The sequence below is a fragment of the Hipposideros armiger genome, unplaced genomic scaffold, assembly GCF_001890085.2.
Source record: "Hipposideros armiger isolate ML-2016 unplaced genomic scaffold, ASM189008v1 scaffold_168, whole genome shotgun sequence".
NCBI classification, from domain to species: domain Eukaryota; kingdom Metazoa; phylum Chordata; class Mammalia; order Chiroptera; family Hipposideridae; genus Hipposideros; species Hipposideros armiger.
Window position 1 is genome coordinate 1,113,456 of NW_017731518.1, and position 20,092 is coordinate 1,133,547.

The 20,092-nt window shown below is 45.5% G+C and overlaps 2 protein-coding genes across 2 annotated transcripts in view; one reads left to right on the forward strand and one right to left on the reverse strand.

Moving 5' to 3' along the window:
* NT5DC3 (5'-nucleotidase domain containing 3) overlaps positions 1–20,092 on the forward strand; it is a 204,881-nt gene that overhangs the window by 83,993 nt on the left and 100,796 nt on the right. The gene's annotated exons all lie outside the window — the stretch shown is intronic.
* The window catches only part of STAB2 (stabilin 2), a 145,820-nt gene that overhangs the window by 24,985 nt on the left and 100,743 nt on the right, over positions 1–20,092 (reverse strand). Inside the window, exons 45-56 of the mRNA XM_019651878.1 lie at positions 17,695–17,814; positions 16,488–16,535; positions 14,982–15,065; positions 13,397–13,543; positions 12,413–12,553; positions 11,381–11,440; positions 9,833–10,009; positions 8,363–8,452; positions 6,039–6,185; positions 4,695–4,751; positions 3,450–3,576; positions 1,914–2,063 (exon numbers count right to left, since the gene is read on the reverse strand). Coding sequence (XP_019507423.1) covers positions 1,914–2,063; positions 3,450–3,576; positions 4,695–4,751; positions 6,039–6,185; positions 8,363–8,452; positions 9,833–10,009; positions 11,381–11,440; positions 12,413–12,553; positions 13,397–13,543; positions 14,982–15,065; positions 16,488–16,535; positions 17,695–17,814 — 1,348 coding nt within the window. The remainder of the gene's footprint in view (positions 1–1,913; positions 2,064–3,449; positions 3,577–4,694; positions 4,752–6,038; positions 6,186–8,362; positions 8,453–9,832; positions 10,010–11,380; positions 11,441–12,412; positions 12,554–13,396; positions 13,544–14,981; positions 15,066–16,487; positions 16,536–17,694; positions 17,815–20,092) is intronic.

Below are 20,092 nucleotides of genomic sequence, written 5' to 3' on the forward strand. Positions count from 1 at the left end.
CTCTTGTAGTTGAGCCTTGGTTGCTATTTGCACATCAGTGGGAGGGACTGACCCTTGGGCTCACTGGTTGTGAGGACTGGCCTTGGCTATAGTGGAAGAGCTGTTGTGCAGGGGCTGACCCTACAGAGCAGGATCTGCCTCAGCAGGACTCTGGTGTCTGCTCAATCTACCCCTTGGGTGTGTCGTCCTTGGAGGCAGCTGGGCGTTGCTCCATTTTGTTTTGAATTTGGCCGCTGGGGGCGCCAGGACCAACTGGGAGGGGACCCGCTGCAGGTCAATTTCATTCACAGTCTGTGCCCCACCTGGGGCCACTCAGCAGGAGCCACAAAGCAATATGCAGATCACTGCTGCCCATGCTGTGCTTGGAAGTGCCTTGAGAGGCCAAACCATGAACCAAAGCTGGTTGCCACTAGTGTCAGGTTTAGGACTGCTCAGCCAGAGGTACTGGACATGCTCAAGCCAGAGGCTTCTTGCCTGGGTTCCACAAACCTTTAAGAGACCATAGGAAAGTCTGCAGCATGAGCCAAGGCAGGTGGTTTGTACGAAAAAGCCACTGGGAGCTGCTTGGGTGTGCCTCAAAGTTGGGCAGGTCATGATCTCAAATCACGGGAGAAGGAACTGCATTAGCCAGCTGGATAGAGACTCAGATATGGCGGCTGCCTGCGTCTGTACGCCGGGAAGGGGGAGGGCTCAGCAAAGAAACAATGGCCTCCACCAGCTCCTCTGTCTGGGAGAAAGCTGCTCCTCCAGCCCTGGTCCTGAAATCAGACAACTCAGTTCGCTCCTGTATGTCCCTGTCGCTTCTCTAGCTTGTGCCTCGTAACTGGAGCTCTGAGCCAGTGATATGGTTGGTGCGTAAGTTCGTGCACAGTCTCTTTAAGAGGAGAGCCTGGGATTCCAGCTGCCCTCCATCTCACTCAGTCACAATCTCTGCTGGTTTTCACAACCAGAAATTATTGGGATTTCTCTCCGTGGCACTGGAACTGTGGGCTGGGGAGGGGCTATAACTCCTTACTTCTACACAGGGGGAAGCTGAGATATCCCTCCTGATTCTTAACGGTCACATGCGGGTGGGTGACCAGCCTGTTCCGCGCGTCTCGGGACTTCCTACCAGTTTCGAGGTGGACTCTTCTGAATGTCCTTAGTTGTAGGGCTTTGGTTCAGCAAGATTTTAGGTGATTCTCAATTATGGTTGTTTTGTAGTTTAGTTGTAATTTTGACGTGACCATGAAAGAAGATAAGCACAGCCTTTACCTACTGTGCCACCTTGACTGGAACACAGAAGCATATATAATTTTGAAATGTTAAATTTTGGCAAAGAACCTTTTATAACTACTTTTGTTACTGCAGTTTTTATCTGTTTCCTTCCTTTGACTATACGAGTACACTCCTTGAGAGCTGGGATTTTGCCCCCTTCCCACACCACTGTATCCTTACAACTTAGAACAATTCCTGGCTTTGAGCAAGTCATTCAGCCTCTTTGTGCCTCTATTTCCTCATCTGCTAAGTGGGAATATTAACAGTACCTCCCTCAAAAGGGTTGCTGTGAGGGGTAAATGGTAAAACATGCCTGCTTGGCACATAGTAGGCACTCCATAAACGTTAGCTATCAATATCCGTAAGGACTCAGTAATACATGTTGGTTGAATAATTGAATGAATGGATGTTGTTCAGGCACAGCTTACCTTGGCTGCAGGGGATGTGAGTTTCACTTTTAGGGATGAAGCTCTTTCAGTGGATGGAAACTGGGACTGCATCCCAGGAGGGGAAGCATGTAAGGGCAGGCAGATAGGAGGAGGTGGGTAGCCGGAGAAAGGGGAAGAAGGATGCTTCCAGGTCAGGAGGATGTGTGGATGAGGACGGGGAGCACACAGCTGATCTGGCTAAAGCACAGGGGAGTGGGTACCACATACGCTGACAATCAGGCCCGAATCTCCCTGGCCAGCACAGCTCACACGCCGTCCCATTGAAGCCGGCGTTGCATTTACACTCTCCCGTGAGCCAGTACTGATCGAGGCAGACACCGCGGTTATTACATGGGGTATCCGGTCCTCCAGGGCAGGCTGGAAGAAATGAAACAGCAGGGACTCATCAGTCTCCCCGGCATTTGTAAATGTGCTGATAACCCATGATTAGCTGTGGGTTCTGACCTCCATTAGCCCAGAGGGACCGTGGCTCTGTGGACACACCCACTTCATGTCATGATATTTAAGGCAAGCCACTGGCCTATGGGATGTGAACTTAAATGTATCCGATAGGTTTCTACCTCGGCAGGGTGATATGCTGAACCATGCACTGTATTTGTGGGCTGGGAGACCTGGCTTTGAGTCACTGTGGCCTGAATAACGAACTTGCTCTGAGCTTCAGTTCTCTTAACTCTAGATGATGATGATGATGATGATGATGATGATGATGATGATGATGATGATGATAGGCCCACTTGACCTATACCACCTTGTGACATGAGGGTCAAATGAGGTACTATAACTGAGAACATTTTGAAAATACAAAGCACGGAACAAATACAAGGGATGGCACTGATTCTTGTGAATGGTCCACACTTTGGTGGTGGAGAGCGGAGGCTGGGTAATTGTGTGGACTGCCAGCCCAGAATTTTCTAACTGGACCAGAATAAATAGAGTACGTGTGGTAGTTAAAACTATGGCTTCTAGACACAGTGTGGGGTCGTGGACTGGCTTCTTATCCTCCTGTGCCTCCATTTTCTCATCTGTAAAGTGGGATAGCAATGTAATCTTCTTAGGGATTGTTCTGAGGTGTAAATGTATTGATATATTTGGGGAGTCGCACTCAATTAGTGCGCTCACTTAATGCATGGCAGATGGGAAGTGCCATGCATCACATTTGTCACGCTGCTGTTGCTGATGTATTATGGGTTAGAAGTTGTGTCTAGACACAGGGGTTTCAGGATGGGCCCAAATGCCCTTTGTCAAGGAGCCCTTTCCTGGTGAGGTAAGTAAGGGAGGGTGATGTTCTATATCCTATAACAGAGTTTATTTTTCAGGCAATAATGGGCCACATATTAATATAGAGCCCTGCCAACGTAGAATTCTATTAGGTACATTTAAATTCACGTGATTATCAGTATCGTGGACTAGAATGAAAAACGAAATGTGGTGTTTCTAGCACCATGGGAAATGTCTTATGCTATAATAATGGTAAGCAAAAAAGCACGATACACAGTTGCAAGACTCTCAACTGTAAAAAACCCAAACTACGACAAAAGAAAAAAGTAGGAGGAAGGCTACATAACTCATCAGAATGGTTGCTTTTGGATCTTTTCTTAGCGGAGTCACCAGAAGCGATGCATGCCTGCCCTCCCCCCACCCCAACCCACGCACTGAATAATTTCAGTACTTTCCAAACTTGCAAATGCTGCGTAATGACTGTATAATTCTTTTGGAATCTCCGGGGGTAAGAGGCGCCCTCACCCTGACAGTCTCTCCCGAAGTAGCCCTTGCAGCATTTGGGGAGCTGGATCACCAGGGCGCACTGCTGCCGGCAGCCTTCCAGGTTCCTCTTGAAGGACAGATTGTACAGACACTTCTGCTTCACACCCTAAAGGAAAAGAGTGAACCATCCCTCACCTTCCCCCGCCTGGACTTGGGCTCTAGTCTGCCCCCAGTGGATTATCCGGGTACTGCCCAAATTGAAAATGGGGCTCAGTGGCCTTTACAGGGAATTCTTTTCTTGGAGGTGTAGATTAGGCAAATCAGTGGGGGAGGGTGTGGAGCTAGAAAGCTTTCCCCCCAGTCTTAAGAGGAAGGACTTGCTGATTCTTGGAGTATTTGCAAAAGGTGAGGTTGCTTCGGGAGGGAGTGCGGGAGAGGTAGCTTTCTATCATGGGAGGGGTGGCGAGGCCCCCAAATCATCAGCAGGGAGGGTATGAGTTACATTTTGTTTTGCGGGAGTGTTTTCGTTAGAGGTTTTACTAGTAGAGTAGAGTAGAAAGAACTTGGCTTTGGAATAAATAATAAAACCAATTTTAATGAGCATTTACTATGTGTCAGGCTCTGTATCCACATTTTAAAAACTGCTTTTCCTAATATCCACACACAACGTTGTTATTAGCTTAGTTTTACAGGGCGAAAACATAGAGCATGTCATTTGCCAAAAACAACCCACTGGAATTGGACCCTATATCTGTGAACTCCAAATTTCATTGGCTTAACCATTACTCTTACATTGCTTTCTGGGATTTACTGTTAGCTTTGCTCCTTGCTAGCTGTGTGGCCTTGGGCTGATTGCTTATGCTCTCTGAGACTCATTTTTTTTTTCATAAGTAGAGGTAAAAATAATGTCAAATAAGTGTTATAATGAACAATAGGGATGACGTATAAATACAGGGTCTGGCACAGAATCAGGGACATTTACAACAGCTAACAAAATGCAGCTATTATTTTTATCATTATAATCATTTTTGAAGTCCCTTCTAGGTCTATAAATCCCATGAATTTTCTAGACAGTGCCAGGTTGACAGGTTGCCTAGGTTACGAGTGTTCATCTCTCAACCCCCCGGCCCAGTTGTTTAAAGAATGACATAAATCACCATCATACAACACACCCACAGATGCAAACAGAGGCACACATGCTCACTCACACCTCACAGAAAACTGGGGTCTGATAATGAAATAAACCTATTTCTCTCTAAACATTATTACAGAATTAATAATTACCTTTGGTTTTGTCCACCTTGGGCAGCTGGGAGTATAGGTACAGCTCCCACAATCCCCCTAATATTCAAGAAAAGGAAACACTTAAAAATCAAGAATATCAGCAAACAGGAGGACATGTCCCTGGTTAATGCCTTGATGAGCTGACTAAGAACTTAAGTTTGATTAAGATTCCAGCTATGCTTAAGAATATAAAAGCAGACACACCGTAATTTAACCATGGAGAATTCGGAAAGTCTGTCTTGGACCTCAGCTCCTTGGCTTAGTTCTTTGAAGGGAAATGTTTGCTGTTACGCAGAGGTGGGCCAGGGCTGTGTCACACAGGTGTATAGCGTAGCGGCAGCAGAAAATGTGGATGTAGCTGTCGGTTCCATTACTAAGCAGCTGTGATACCTTTGGCCAGTCACACTCTTTGATCCTGCCTTACACACACACTGTAGGTCCTGATCTACAAAACAGGGATAATAGTTCTTTCTGCCCTTTGATCTTCAGGGGATTGGTGAGGCAAAGTGACTAACTGGAAAAATGCATGTGAATAAGCTTTGGAAGTTAAGAAGGTCACACCCTCTACAGTCAAAAGGAAAACTGGGTTTTTACCTCCTACTTTGGTATCCTAATAATTCGGGGTATGTACCTGGCCTGCAAGTTGCCAGGTAGTTGCCAAACTCAACTGGTGACAGACTTTGCCATGTAAATTGCTTTCCCACTTTGATGCTCAATTTCCAAATCTACATGATAGAGTTGATGATAATGACTTCTATTATTGGATTATTGTAGGAGCCAAACTCAATAAATGGATGAATGAGTGTGAAATGTGAAAATGTCATGTACAGTGCAGGGTCCAGGATATAAGTTCAATCAGTGTTATTAATGAGTGAGTAAATAAATGACGGTGTGGGTGGCATATAATGCTAGATTGAACCATGTGAAATTGCCAGTTTTGTAGTCACACCCTGTCCAATATGGTAATTTCATATGGTTTAATCTGGCAGGAGCTCAAAAAAAATGTCTGTTGAATGAATGAGTGAATGGCTGAATGGATGGGTGGGCTTGAAAGTGATTGGCAGAATAGCTGGCAAATGATTGGTACCCAACAACGGTTTCCTTAATGGTGAGGGAATAAATGGATTGTGTGGGCGGGTGGAGAAATGAAAATGCACGAGGCCTGTGCAGGGCGAGGTAGATGCTTGTTGATTCTGAATCTGAAGAACACTGATCTTTTGGGGGCCAGGCTCTCTGAGGACCTGCCCTCAGTGGTTTCACAGCAGGGTCTGTGCTGCATCATGAGAGCTGTTCTTTGGCCCAAGGTTCTCCTACCATAGCAAGAGTAGTGTTTTTAGCACTGACCGAGATATTGAGTGTGACAAAAGTGTCACAGCGGCCCCCCAGGGTGGGATCAATCAGTAGACAGTCAATGCCGTAGGCCACGCCCAGATCAAATAAGAGTTCCCGTTGTACAATTCTGCATGTTTGGTCATTCAGGAAGAGCTCACCCTGTGAGAGAGGGGGAGGGGGAGGGAGAGAGAGAGAGAGAGAGAGAGAGAGAGAGAGAGAGAGAGAGGAGTCAACAGACCTTCTCAGATTTCTCTTCTTCCCTTCCTAGGCCATATAATTAGCACCTGCAAGACTCAGAAAGAACTGATAAATATATCCATATGTCCATATATAGATATGTACATATCCGAACCACTCAGCATGTATTATGTGCCACGTCCTATTCTACGTGCTTTGCCTGTGCAAATTCTTTCAATCCTTACAACAACCCTAGGATGTAGCTACTATTGCTAGTATTCCCATTTACAGATGAGGAAACTGAGGCAATGAGAGGTTAAGTAACTCCCAAGGTCACGCAGCTAATAAGTGGTGCAGGCATTCATACCCAGGAAGTCAACCTCTGAGCCCACACTCTTGGCCACTCTGCAACATGGCCTGTACCAAAGTAGAAACAGTGGCAGTGGGGGGAGGGTGAGGGAGGGTGGAACAGGGATGACATGTCTGTGGTTCAGGATAAACTTCATTGATGTGGCCCCTCCATGTGCAGTAACCCAGTTTTCTTATCTAGTGCCAGCAAAGTGCCTGACACAATTTTCTTTCTGGGATATACAGGAAATAGACTTGAACTTTATAATGAAAGCAATCACTTCTTCTTCATATGTACTAGGCATTGTCAAAATTGTGCTTTAGATACATTATTTCATTGAATACTTGCAACGATCTTAGCACTTTCTTCCCTAAGGTCCTCCCAGCTAGTAAGTTGATGGATACATTTCCCTCACCCCCTCCCAGTGAGCAAAATACTTTTAGAAAGCTCTGTGAGAAGAAAAACAAGATACATCTCAGCATCTATTGCTAGGACAGATGGTGAGAATCAGTGGAAAGAATACTGGGAAACTGGGTAAATCTCTCCCCTTCCACTTACGTACTGTGTGACTGTGGGCAAGTCAGTGAACTTCTCTGATGCTGAATTTTCTTCATCAGGTAAATAGGATTAATGATTCCATTGCATAGGGTCATTATAAAGATCAAACTAAATAATACATTGCGAAGTGCTCTGAAAGCTATATTAGCACACAGAACAAGCATTGGGCATTCTTATGATGCTTGTTTGATAGGTGTCCAGTTTGGTCTATGGAGATATTACAGCTGATCTCGACAGTGTGAGGTACATTGGGATAATTTTCCAGAATTTGGAATGCAAAGATGCTAACATTCCTTATATTGAGTTATAAAGTCAATGCCTTTCCAATTCAAACACCAAAGGGATTCTATCTGGTCGTAAGATGTAAACAGGATGTTGTATGGGACTTCTCAGGAAGCTCCTTGAAGGGAATTCATCTGGGAGCTGCTTCCCTTTTGCCCGTCCTCCTTCCTAGTGCCTGGAAAGTGGACATGCTGGCTGGAGCCCCAGCAGCCATGTTGGACCTTGAGGTGACTTTGAGGCTGGAAACTTGTGCTACGGAGCAGAAATACAGAAGGAGCCACCCCACTGAGCCATCATCATACTAACTCTGGATTGGCCACTTCCAGACTTCTTTTACAAGAGAGAGAAACCTTTATATATTTAAGCCACTGTCATTCTGGGCTTCCCATTATATATAGGCTATAGGATGCAGCTACTATTATCCTATCGTAGCCTTTCATCGTATGGAATTACAGGAAGGTAAAATTGCTCAGGAACTAGCCAGAGCAGGTGAGAATCACAAACGTCCTCTCTGTTGGCTGATCTAGGAAGGCAGGGCCCAGAGCTGGCTCTCTCTGACTGTCAAGAGACAGCTGGAGATGAGGTCACAGTAGGGCTGGGAAGAACGGGAAAGGGATAGCAGTGCGCTTGCCTGCTCCAGGGAAGTGTTTTACACTGGAAAATAAATGCTAAATAAGTAAATAAGTAAGTAAATTAATTAATTAATTATTATAAATGCTAAAAGCTGCTCTCCACGAGTATAAGGGATGTGGGGCTCCTTGACACCTGCTTCCAGGGCTTGGGCTGGCCAGGATTTCTAAGTTTTTTCATATCCACTTACTTACTCTGAGGGGGACTACACCCCATGGCAATGAAGGGAAAGAGCTTGCTGTCAGCGAAGGTCGGGGGGGGGGCGATGAACATCTCCTTGAAAGGGCAGTGGTTGGAGAATGCTGATAATGTTATCCCCCACCTGGGTGATAATACTCACGATGTCACTGCCAGATCCACAATTCACACTCAGCTCTGAACCTTGCAGGGTCTTCCAGACAGCAGTTCTGGGGAGGTCCACTGCTAAAACCTATAGGTGCGAGGGTGGCACATTAATACCCCAAATTTGGGCTGAAGAAGGGCCCAAAGGAGCTTTGCCTACAGACCAAATTCAGACTCAAGTTTTTTTTTCAAGTGTTCTAATTCCAGCTTTAAAATGACAGTAGCTATAATCAAAAGGAATAATAATAATCATGGGCCCTCTAGGAGGTTGGAAATTCTGTAGGAAAAGTCTCCACCAGCTGGACCATGTTCCGTCACCCTTCTGTCCCCGATCTGTGCTTGGGAGTCTGTGGAAGATGCTATCTTGGTGTGGGAAGCCAATGGCAGGATGAGTGCATTAGGAAAAGGGCATAGGGCACTGTTATGGGTTGAATTATGTCCCCCCAAAAGTTTTATTGGAGTCCCGACTGCCACTACTTCAGAATGTGACCTTACTTAGAAATAAGGTCATTGCAGGTGTAATTAGTGGAGATGAGGTCATACTGGAGTAAAGTGGGCCCCTAATCCAATACGACTGCTGTCCTTGTAAGAAAAAGAGAGAAGAGGAGAATGCCATGTGCAGACACTGGAACACACAGGGACAAGACAGCCATGTGACAACAGAGGCAGCAACTGGTGGGATGCATCCACGAGCCAAGGAACCCCAAGGATTTCCGGCAACCACCGGGAACTAGGAGAGGAGCATGGAACCGAGTTTCCCTCAGAGCCTCGAGAAGTGACAGTCTTGTCAGCACCTCGATCTCAGACGTCCAGCCTCCAGAACTCTGAGAGAATACATTTCTGGTGTTTCAAGCCGCCCAGTTTGTGGTAATTTGCTGTGGAAGCCCTAGGAAACTCATACGGGTCTTATGAATTCACCGAAGTTAGGACAGTTGGCATTCTTGGATTGGACAGACTCACTCCTGGAGAGAAACATGCGTCCTAGCTGAGGACTCAGAGTGGCAGAGTTTTAGCAAGAGCTGCCAGGCTCCTGCAAGATCTGGATTTCCTGAGCACAGTGGCTCGGTTAAGCAGCTTGATTAGTTGTTCAACTAATTGCAGCTAATGAATCCGTCCTTTGCCTAGAAATTTTGGAACTGGGAGAGAAAGAATCCATCTGGAGGAAGTTGGGAACTGTGGTCCGCAGCCATTTTGCCATGTGAACGATAGAAGAGAAAGGGCCGGTTTGCTGTACCAGAGAGGAACGCGGCTCTCGGGTATTGGTTAAAGTTAGGGAAAAAAAAAAAATGCATGTGGGAGAAACAGCCAGGCGTGGCATACTGCAGGGGTCAATTAATGAGGGCCAGTCAGAGGAGGACACCAAGGGATGGGGGTCCTTAGGCCTCTGTGGAGGCAGAGACACACTCACCGCCCCTGGATTGGATCTCTCCGGGGCTTCCCTGCACCACATCTGCATGACATAGAATACCTTGGAATCTCGGATCACATGGAACTTCAAGTACTCCTTCAGCCTGTCCTTGTTTTCTTGTTTGAAAAGGAAATCCTGTTGTTCAGGGGGTAGGGCTTGGAGGGCTTGGTCCGTGGGCCAGAAGAGAGTGACTGGAGTGTGGATAGGATCAGTGATGACACTCAGCAAGCCGACATCCTGAAACACAGGGAGATGGTCAGCCATGAGGCAGAGGGTGGGCCTGAGAACCAAAGGCAGCTGGGGTGGGGGTGGGGATGGGGTGGGGCATGGTCCCCTCTGTGCCTGTCCCATGATACAGCCAGAAACTAGAGGCCCATCACACTGCAGCCATTGGCTCCCTCAGTTTTCCAAGAATAATTAGAAAAGCAAAAAACAGGAAGTCAAATTCTGGACTTTGTTAATAAGGAAATAGACTTTAATGATTGTCTTTTTAAAAAATTTTTTATTGTTGTTACTACTCCTGTCCAGATAGCTTAATTTCTGAAAGACCCATTCCGTACTTTTCTCATATTTCATTTAAAAAAAGTGAAACCTATCCAATACTGAGATGCTTCTGTATATTTATAAGAATTCTAGATCACTCAGACTCAAAACAGAAATTGCCAGATAAATGGGGAGGGATCATTTTGAGAGCCTTTTACAACCTAGGTGCATCATAATATATTTTTTCTTTGTAATTTTTCTTGTAACCCTGTGAAGTAAGCTTTATTATTTCCTTTCATTGAGCCCCAGAGAGGTTTCCTAGTTTGCTATAAAAGTCTATGTTCAACCAGACCTGACGCCCATGTGTGGCGGGGACTATAAATAAGATTTTGGGAGTGGGTGGGTGAGCAAAGGTGACTTGTCTGTAACATCCCTAGAGAGTCTCATGCTTGAACACCTTGAAATCTCCATTTCAAAAAGCTCCCCAGACAGCCTGAGCCCCAGACGATTTTGGAAGTTGCAAGCTTATAGACTGTGCTATGCGGGGCTGGGGGGTGGGGTGGGAGGTGGAGAGGGGGCAGGACTTCTTGGGGCAGGAGGAGGAGAACCCTGCTCTCCCTGAGTCTCCTCTGCAATCTTTGTTTGAACACCAAGTTTCTCTACTCAGTTCTTAGGAACAGTCTCTGAAGTCAGAAATACAAGGTTTTAAATGTAATTTCTGCCTGCCTCCCAGGCATAGATGCCCCAACTCTCTGTCTCAGCCTCTCTCCCCATCACTACAGTGAAGGCCATAATTCTGGATGTGAAGCACCTAGTTCAGGGATGGGCATGTCCTGGTTCCTGTCCCTCGTTGTAGCCTCACTTACTTCTGTTTCTAACTTGGCCAGTGTACACTATATAGCTGAACAAACTATACAACGTTTTGGAAATGGAGCGGCAGAGAATGACTTTGGTATCTAGGAAATTAGGACTTCCCCACACGGATCTCACAACAACTGGCTAGTGGCCCAAACAAAACAAAACAACAATAACAAACCAAAACAACAGAAAAAAAACAACAAAAAAAACCTTCCCCAAACCTTAGGCAGGTTATCCCCTGAGGTACCTTTTCTCCTAGGTTTTTACCTGTATTAAGTTGCTGAATTTGATGTAGCCATGGTTTATTGCCACTGTCGTAAGATTTTGCTGCCAAGATAATAAGAATGGGATTGATACCTTTCCTCATACAGTTCACAAAGTACTTTAACAAATGCTCAACAGAATAAAATAACATGGCAGGCACTATAGATTGGCTCATTGGCACCCACTCCAGCTCTGTCGTACCCTTGCATTTCTGTATTACAGAAGGTCAAAGACTATGCACTATATTTTCCCAGAGTGCCTTGCAGCTAGAGCCCCATAGTGATATAGGATCCACCAAGGAGAAGTGCTTGTACAAGACATTGGTGGACAGTAACAATAAGAGGTGGCAGTGGGTGCTGGCAGGGAGGTCAGATCTTCTGACAAGCACAATGGTGGAGGCATCTGGTATCCAGACTGCTGTGTCCTATGTGGTGAGGCTGGAGACGGGGCACTGGCAGAGCTGGTACAGTTGCAATAGCCCTGTGGGGAAATCAGGTCCTCCCTCTCCAGGGTCCCTGGGCTGCTATGTTCCTAGCTGTGCAGCATCTGAATTAGGCTCTCTGGCTTTCCAAGAGAATTGGGGATGTTAATATCTTAAGAAACTCCTTTTTATTTAAGTTAGGTATAGTGGATTCTGTTGTCTACAATGCAGATGCTGCCCAATATGAATAAATTATAATAAAAGTTAAAATGGTCCTTTCTGTCAATTAAGAAGGAGTTTTACTCCAGCTTTAGTTTTAGTGAGCCCTCCCCCCATCTATCTCTGTAATTTTCCCATCTTCCAAATCTATGCAAGACCACCTGCCCTTGTGGATACTAAAGAAAAACTGATGAAAAAAGGTGTATTTATTTTAAATAGACTTCCTTATGTCTTACTAAAAATAATATTTACTAGGCTTTTAATAGTAGCTTGAGATTAAAGCAGAAAAATTAAAATGTCTCAAAACGGTGCCTCAGAATCAAAATGGAGATAATAACACATTATTGGTATTATCAGGTACTCTGTGCTGAGAGCATGACAGCGAGTTCACCCACCAGAATCTTCCCAGAGGCGTCTCTAGGGGTGATAAGCAGGTTCTGGGGAGACAGCAATTTGTCTATGATGTGGATGATTCCATTGGTCGTGATGATATCACCGGATATGATCTTAGCTTTATTATTTATATACACCGTGTCCTGAAATCAACCAAAAGACAAAAAATGAGCACGAATAGAAGCAGACACAAAATTCCTTCTTTCAGAATGCTCACCAACATGTTTAATGGTCATAAAAGTGAACCGTGTAAGTAGAGCTGTGGGCAAAATCTGAAGATCCAAGTCAAGCATTTTATTTTTTCATTATGATGATAAAAAGGAAACTGAGACAAGGACCTACGTTTCACCTGGAGAAGTTCATAGCCAGTAATCCACCCAAACAGTCATTTCACTGTGACTCTCAAACACAAAACAACAAGCAGATCAAAACTGGCTTCTCGTTCACATGTGTCCTTTGTAATGCCAACCTTCCCTTCTGCCCCCACCACACACTTTTTTTTCCTTTGGCCATGAATTCTAGAGCCGTCATTCCTATCTATGTTGTGGGGAGGGAGTGAACCAGCAAGGTCAAGTGGCTTTGACCGAAACATTTCATCCCCCACCAGCTTCTGACCAAGGCTGCCCAAAGCAGTTCTCTGCTGAACGCCTGGAGCTGCCTTCCTCTGAGCTTGAATTCCAGCTCCACCATTTGCTGACTGGGTGACCTTGAACAGGTCACTTAATCTTGCTGAGCTCAGTTTCCTGATCTGTACATTGAAAAAATAATAGGATCTAGATTCTGGTATTATTTTGAGGATTAAAATGAGTTAGTACATATCAAACATTTAGTACCTGGTATACAGAATTCACTCAACACGCTAGTTGTTGTTGATGATGATGATGATGATGATGATGATGATTATTGTTACTGGTATTACTCTAAGGAAGAGGAGAAGAAAGAAGGCCCCAGGAAAATGGGCACCTTCCTGAAGTGGCCTCTTTTACCTGAGAGACAGAGATGACAATTGACTCTCCTTGGAGAGAAGTAGCATTTGGGGTCAGTTTCAGGTTTTCCAGGAGCAGCTGGTGGCAGGCGATCACGTGATACCGAAGCACCTGGGGCATTAGGCCCTGTCTGTCCCACTCTTTAACCTGTAATAGACCATCGGAGGGTTCCTGCCAGAGCCAGGAGCCCTTTGCTCCCACTTGCCCTTGTGCTGTCCTCTGCTCTGTGTGCTGACCCACCTCTCTCTCTCTACCCGGACTTTGGGGAGTAGGACTCAGGGTTTCGGGTTAGAGAGTGTTCAGGCAAGAGGGAGAAGGTGGCCCTGGTTCCTTTCCTGCTTCCACTGTAGAACCTCAACATGGAAGGGAACTTGGAGTTCCTCTGGTCCAGCATTTCACAGCACATGTGGCAAGGACCCCAAGTCCTCTGAGATGCTGTTTGAAAAAAGAGTTTTCTTGTGAACGATGCTAGGAAAGACTGCATTTGTTTTCCCCTCTTGGAAAAGGACCTGGGCCAGGTTTAAATCTTGAGTATAGAAAAGATCACAGTGCTTCTCTATTTGTAAATCAAAGTACAAACAATATTAATCATAAAGTCAGTGTAATAATGGTTTTCATTGATTTATGATAGCTCCTTTGATGCCTTCAAGAAAAGACTATCAAGTGTCAAATTCTTTCAAAAATTATTTTTGTGTCCCTGCTTTGCTGATGTTTAAAATATATGCACAGAAAGGGCTGGCCGAGTGGCTCAGTTGGTTAAGAGCTCACTCAAGAGTGCGAGCTCTGAGCAACAGAGTCACTGGTTCGATTCCCAGCCCGAGCTGAGTTGCCGCTGAGCTGCCAACAGGGGCCAGGATGGCTCAGCTAAAAAAAAAAAAAAAAAAAAAAAAAAAAAAAAAAAAGCCATGTTAAAATATATGCACAGAGAGGCAGCGTATGCGGTGGTTCAGAACACAGGCTCTGGGGTCATGTTTGAGTCTTTGCACCACCATTTGCTAATCATGTGACCTTGAGATAGTTACTCCTCTTAATGTCCTTGACTGTAAAATGGGGATAATAACAGCACTCAGCTCACAGGGTTGTCATGAAGACTAAATGAGTTAATATAGACCAGGCACTAGAAACAGTATGTGACATACTCAAGACATGTTTGCTACATTATTACATATTAATGGGCAGTCCAGCATGAAGAGTCCCAGTGAATGTAAGAACAGTAAAGGCTCTGATAAGCCCTGCAAGAAATGAACCTATTTAAATCCCTTTAATCCAGCATGCCTAAGTTTGGGGGGGGGGCGGGGGTGTCTATGGGAGGTTTGGATCATTTAAGAATTGTTGATTTTTCCCAACCTCCTACTCTGTTCAGGAATGTCCTTTAGAGGGTCTCTGGCCAGTGGTTACCCCAAACCCACTTGAATGCTTCCCCTGATAAGGGTCCCAATGATGAGAGGCAGCCCTTTGGACAGCTGGTCAGCTCCAGCTGATCCTAAATCTGCCCAGAAGCGTCTCCACGGTTGGTTCCAGGGCGACACCCAAAGGCTGTGCTCCATTCCCAGACGTCTTCCACCTGCCTAAGCTTCGTGCTTACCCGGAGTTCCTCATCGAACGCTGCAGAAGTAGGTGCGAAAACAGTGAAGGGGCCCGGACCCACCAGGTCTCGTACAGAATGCTCCTGTGGGAAGGAAGGGGGAGCCACAGACTTAACATAAATACAGGCAGGGGCTCAAACAAACAGCAGAGATGGGGGCAGAGCGGAGTGAACGCTGGATGGGGAGACCTGCGCTTTCATTAGTCTTAGATTCACATTCATTCAGATTCTTTGTCATTGAAATAATGTTTATCTGGTTATAAAGATGACATATGCTTGCTGTGTTAAAGACTTGAAAATATAGTATAAAAAAAATAATAACTGCCCATAACCCCACCACGGAGAAGCAACCCCTGTTATTTCCAGGTATTGTCTTTTCAGTGTCTCTTCCACATGTAAATATTCATTGGGATAATAATACAAATATAAGTAATAAGATGATTTGCTTCACTGTTCTAATTGTCTCCTTGCCGACACAGATCCTATGGTTACTAATATTTTCTTCTAGATTTTTTTCCTCTAGATTTTTATCTTTTATTTTTCAGTGTATCAAGAACTTATTCAGATGTACGAAGTGTAGAAAGATCTGCCATAATGTTTTCACCCAGAGAGTAAACCAGTTGCCCCAGTAATGCCTTTTTTCTCCCCTGGGAGGATGGCAGTTTTTTCATATACAGTAAAACCTTGGATTGCAAGTAACGTGGTTTGCAAGTGTTCTGCAAAATGAACAAACATTTCTAATACATTTTAATGTGGTAAACGAGCAATGTCTTGCAATACAAGTAGTTTGTTTCTGGAACAAATTGTGCTCGCAAGCCAAGGTATTACTGTACTACGTTCTTTTTTTTTTTTTTGAAGATTTTTATTGGGGAACTGGGGGATTGGAACAGCGCTGGGGAATTGGGAGAAGGGGAACAGACAACTTGCTGTCCTTTTGTTCTTCAGTCTAGTTGTGGAGGACGTTGCTTCACTTGCCCAAGTTGGCACCATCATTGCGCTCTTCCCGGGCAGGGCAGATCAGTTGCCGGCTTCTGGACGGCCACTCACAGTGGCTGCTGGCCGCTCACGCTGGCTGCTGGCTACACACGGTAGCCCATGGCAACCCACTGCAGCAGGGGCTGCAGCCTATGCCGTTGCCGGCAACCCACGGCAACCCAGCTCCAGGTTGAGCTGTTGTTCAGCATCTTAGCTGTGGAGGGCAGTGTCACTGGCCCTCATATGTGGGATCCGAACCGGGGCCCTCTGGCGTCCCAAACCAGCTCTTAACCAACGCGCCACTCGGCCGGCCCTGTACTACGTCCTTATGTGTAAAATGGGCCAGTGTGACATTTTTCCACTTGCTCATGCCACCCACTTGAGACCTGAGAGGTTCACAAATGACCAACACAGAGCCCATCCCAGAAACCCAGGTTCCCAGACTTCTTTCTATCCTCACCTACACCAGGATTATCCCATATGAGGCTCAAGCCCCAGCTCTTATAGTGAGACAGACACACATGCTCTTACCAGCAACTGGAAGAAATACTGAGAAGTTTTGGGGTCCTTGGGAAGCTCCTGGAAACCAAGAGAGGGCAGGCTCACTTCACATGAATTATATACAAGAGCAACATAGGGTTATCTCAGGACAGTTGCCCTAACACAGGGGTCAGCAAACTGCGGCTTGCAAGCCACAGGCTCTGAAGTAAAATTGAAAATGAAAATGAAACTATCATGGTTTCATTTATAAAATTTTAAAAGGATATTATTTACATAATGGTGATGATGTAAAAATATATTTTGGCTCTCTAATAATTTTTAAATTGTTGTGAGGGACAGGATTGGCTCTTCCAGGGGTCAGCAAACTTTTGAGACCCAAAGAGCCACATGTGGCTCGCGAGCCACAGTTTGCCGACCTCTGCCCTAAGATCAAGAGCATCTACCATCATTTCAACTGGAAACCTGTCATGGTGGACCTTTTCCAAGCCCCATCGATAAGCTTACAACCGATGACTAGGTGGACATACTATAAGTTCCAAAACCTTTCTGGATAAACCTTCTGATTTAGCAAAGAAAGGTTCAGTCATTCCCAGAAGCATCTGAGCTTTGAGTAGTTTTAAAAGTTCAAATATTTTTTTAAAAATGAGTGATAGGTTATGGCAGACTTAGTTTTTCTATTAACAAAAACATTGGATCAGCTAGAATGCTCTACTCCCTCTTTACATCAATTAAGGGAACGTCCACTTTATAACAGGTAGAAATTGGTAAGTATTGTACCCCGTCATCCTCTATGCCCAGTGTACACACCCATACACTCCAACCGCAGTCCATATCAGGATAATGCCTGTGTGCAGTGTGCTGTCACACACATTGTCTCATCAAGTCTTTTAACAACGTGAAATGAGGTCGGCACCATTATTATTTTCTTTTACAGATGAGAAAAGTGATGCCTACAGAGGTGCTGTAATTTGCTCAAAGTCACATTACTAATTGGCAAAGCTGAATTCAAACCCAGGTGTTTTGGACTCTAGAACTGTCAATCTGAATCACTACATTCCAGGTCAAATGAATTCCCGTGGGTAGATGAAACAGCTTTTCATTGCCAATTTATCTAAAAACAGTCTTTCACACTGTGATAGAGCTTTCCATGTTACAAAACTTACACATTCCTGAGACCTGGATTCTTAGCACAGTGAGGGAAGCAGAGTTTACTTCACGGAAACATGCTTTGTGTTACCTGATGGATGTTGCCACGGCAGGTAAACCCATCCCCGATGTAGTTTGGCTTGCAAGTACAGGTCCTTTCCTCTCTCCCAGTGTGATTGCACACAGCAAATTCACTACAGCCGCCATTTCTCTGGTGAAATTTCCAAGGGGCGGGGGATGGAAGTCAGACCAGTTAGTTTGCCACCTCTGCCAGTATTCACAAAGCAATTCTGTATGGGAATCTATTTTTGGTCTCACTCTCTAACTGATTGGTTTGCATTATTTGCCCTTCTCCTGAACTTGCTTTCTAATTCCCTGCAGTTGTCAGGGTCACTTTATTCACCCAGCCTTATATTCCAAGATGGCAGGTCCATCTGAGCAGACCTCCTGCTCTATATGGATGAGCCTAGAGTAGCCAAATGGGAAATTCCTCGGCACCTGGAGGTTAATGAGAAAGGCCCCAACCTTGTTTGACATTTCCTTGCTTTAGGCTAAACTCTGATCCCATCATAGCAAAGGTATCAGTCATTGGCTAAAAGGCAGTCGGTATAAAATAAATACAAGACATTGTTCTCATCGGCAAAGAGCTTATCAACTATGAAAGATGGAGCAAAGACCGAACATATCAACAAAACAAAGTGCAGTTCAAAACCGATATTCATGGGAACACCAAGAAGGGCTCTGCAAGCCTAAGCAAGGTTTCCAAGAGGAGAGGACCGGAAAGCTCAAGAAAAGAAATCTGAGGAGGTTGAGCAGAGAAGGACATTGAGAGTCTTAAAGGCCGGCTGCAAAGTCATCCTTCCCTCCAATCCCCATTTCAAAAATATTTGTGGAGCAAGATATTTCGGCCCAGGAGGACCTATTGCCCCAAATTCCCGCCTCAGGCTGACACAGCTCAGTGAGTTGTTCAAGCGAGCTGACTCCTGCAAGACTGCTAACCACCTCCTAGGGGCCCTGGGGCCTTCCTCCAAAACCTTGGATTTTACTTGCCCCAATACCCTGCATGTTCTAAGACCACCAAGATGGATACCCCCTTATCCCACTCTCCTGTTTATCTCAGTCAAAGGCAGAGGTCTAGGTGCGCAAGGTCACCTCCTGCCACATGGACGTGCCCCTCTACAGTGCTCTGTAACCCTGTGATCTGACCCCATATCCTGCCTTCACAAACCCCTCCCTGTGCCTTCTGAAACTCACCACCATTAGCAACCTCCCGACAGTCTCCACCTGTTCCCTGAAAGCTCTCTTCACCTTTTGCTAAAGAGGCATCTGTTTCCTGCCAACACTGTTTTCCCTGTGCCCACCCCCTCTCTCTGGAGAAGACATTTCATACCTTCGCTTCTCTCCTTAACTCGCAGTTACTGGCCCCTCATTCTCAGCGGACGAGCTCAGCTCATGCCTCATGGAGAACATCGACATAGATAAGTACCCTCTCAGCTTCCTGTCCGGAATCAGCACCTGCCTGGGCCTGAACTCACCCACTCCGCTCTCCTTATGTAACAAACAAGCTAACTACCAACCAACCAACTGACTGATCATTTACACGCTGAGTGTCCATCTCTTCCCCCTAAATGCAAACTCCTTAAGGAAAGAGACTTTGCTGCTTGGTCACTGATGACTCCCCAGTGCCTTAAATGGTACCCGGTATCTAGTGAATGTTCATCGACCTAGATGTGTGTCCTGCTGTGCAAGGTTGCCCACTGGGCATATAGAAGTGCACATGGTCTCTGTCTTCACAGAACCAGTCATTTAGTTAGAATCGCCAGACATAGACAAGTTCAAGTTAATTCATAGTAAAAGGCCACATGAAATAGGTGCCCCTGAGTGGCTCACTAACTGAGTTGGCTGACTAACTCCCTGCCTACCTGCCTGCCTGCCTGCCTGCCTGCCTGCCTGCCTGCCTACCTGACACTGTCCCTGCTCTTATGTGAGGCTTACCTCTCCACCTGGGGGCTCTGGGTGCCATTCCCCTTGCCCACTCATGTACTTTCTTCCTGAAACAATCCATTTTCTCTCCTTCAATATCAGCTTCCTTCTCTCTATTGTATCATACTCATCAGCATGAAAATACGCCTTAATATTACTCATCTTGCAAGAAAACAAACTTCCTTTCTTCATGAAAAGGATCCAGTGGGTGGTGGCAGTCACGGGTACAGATCAAAGAAGAGATGTCAGGTACAGGTGGGTTCATTGCATTAATTGCCAAGGCGAGGGGGCCATTTTTGGAAAAAGCGGAAATAGCCACTGGGAGAGCTGCTGTTAAAATAAAGCTGGCCATAGCACTAGTTGTAAGAGCTCCACATCCCAGCCCCCCACTTTCTGCAGCTTCTTCCCTATTGTCCTGATGCAATGGTTTCATGTGGGGATACTGCTCTCCCAAGGAGCTTGCCAGACCAGTACAAGGGGACAGAAAGTACCTCTCTTGGAGAGGA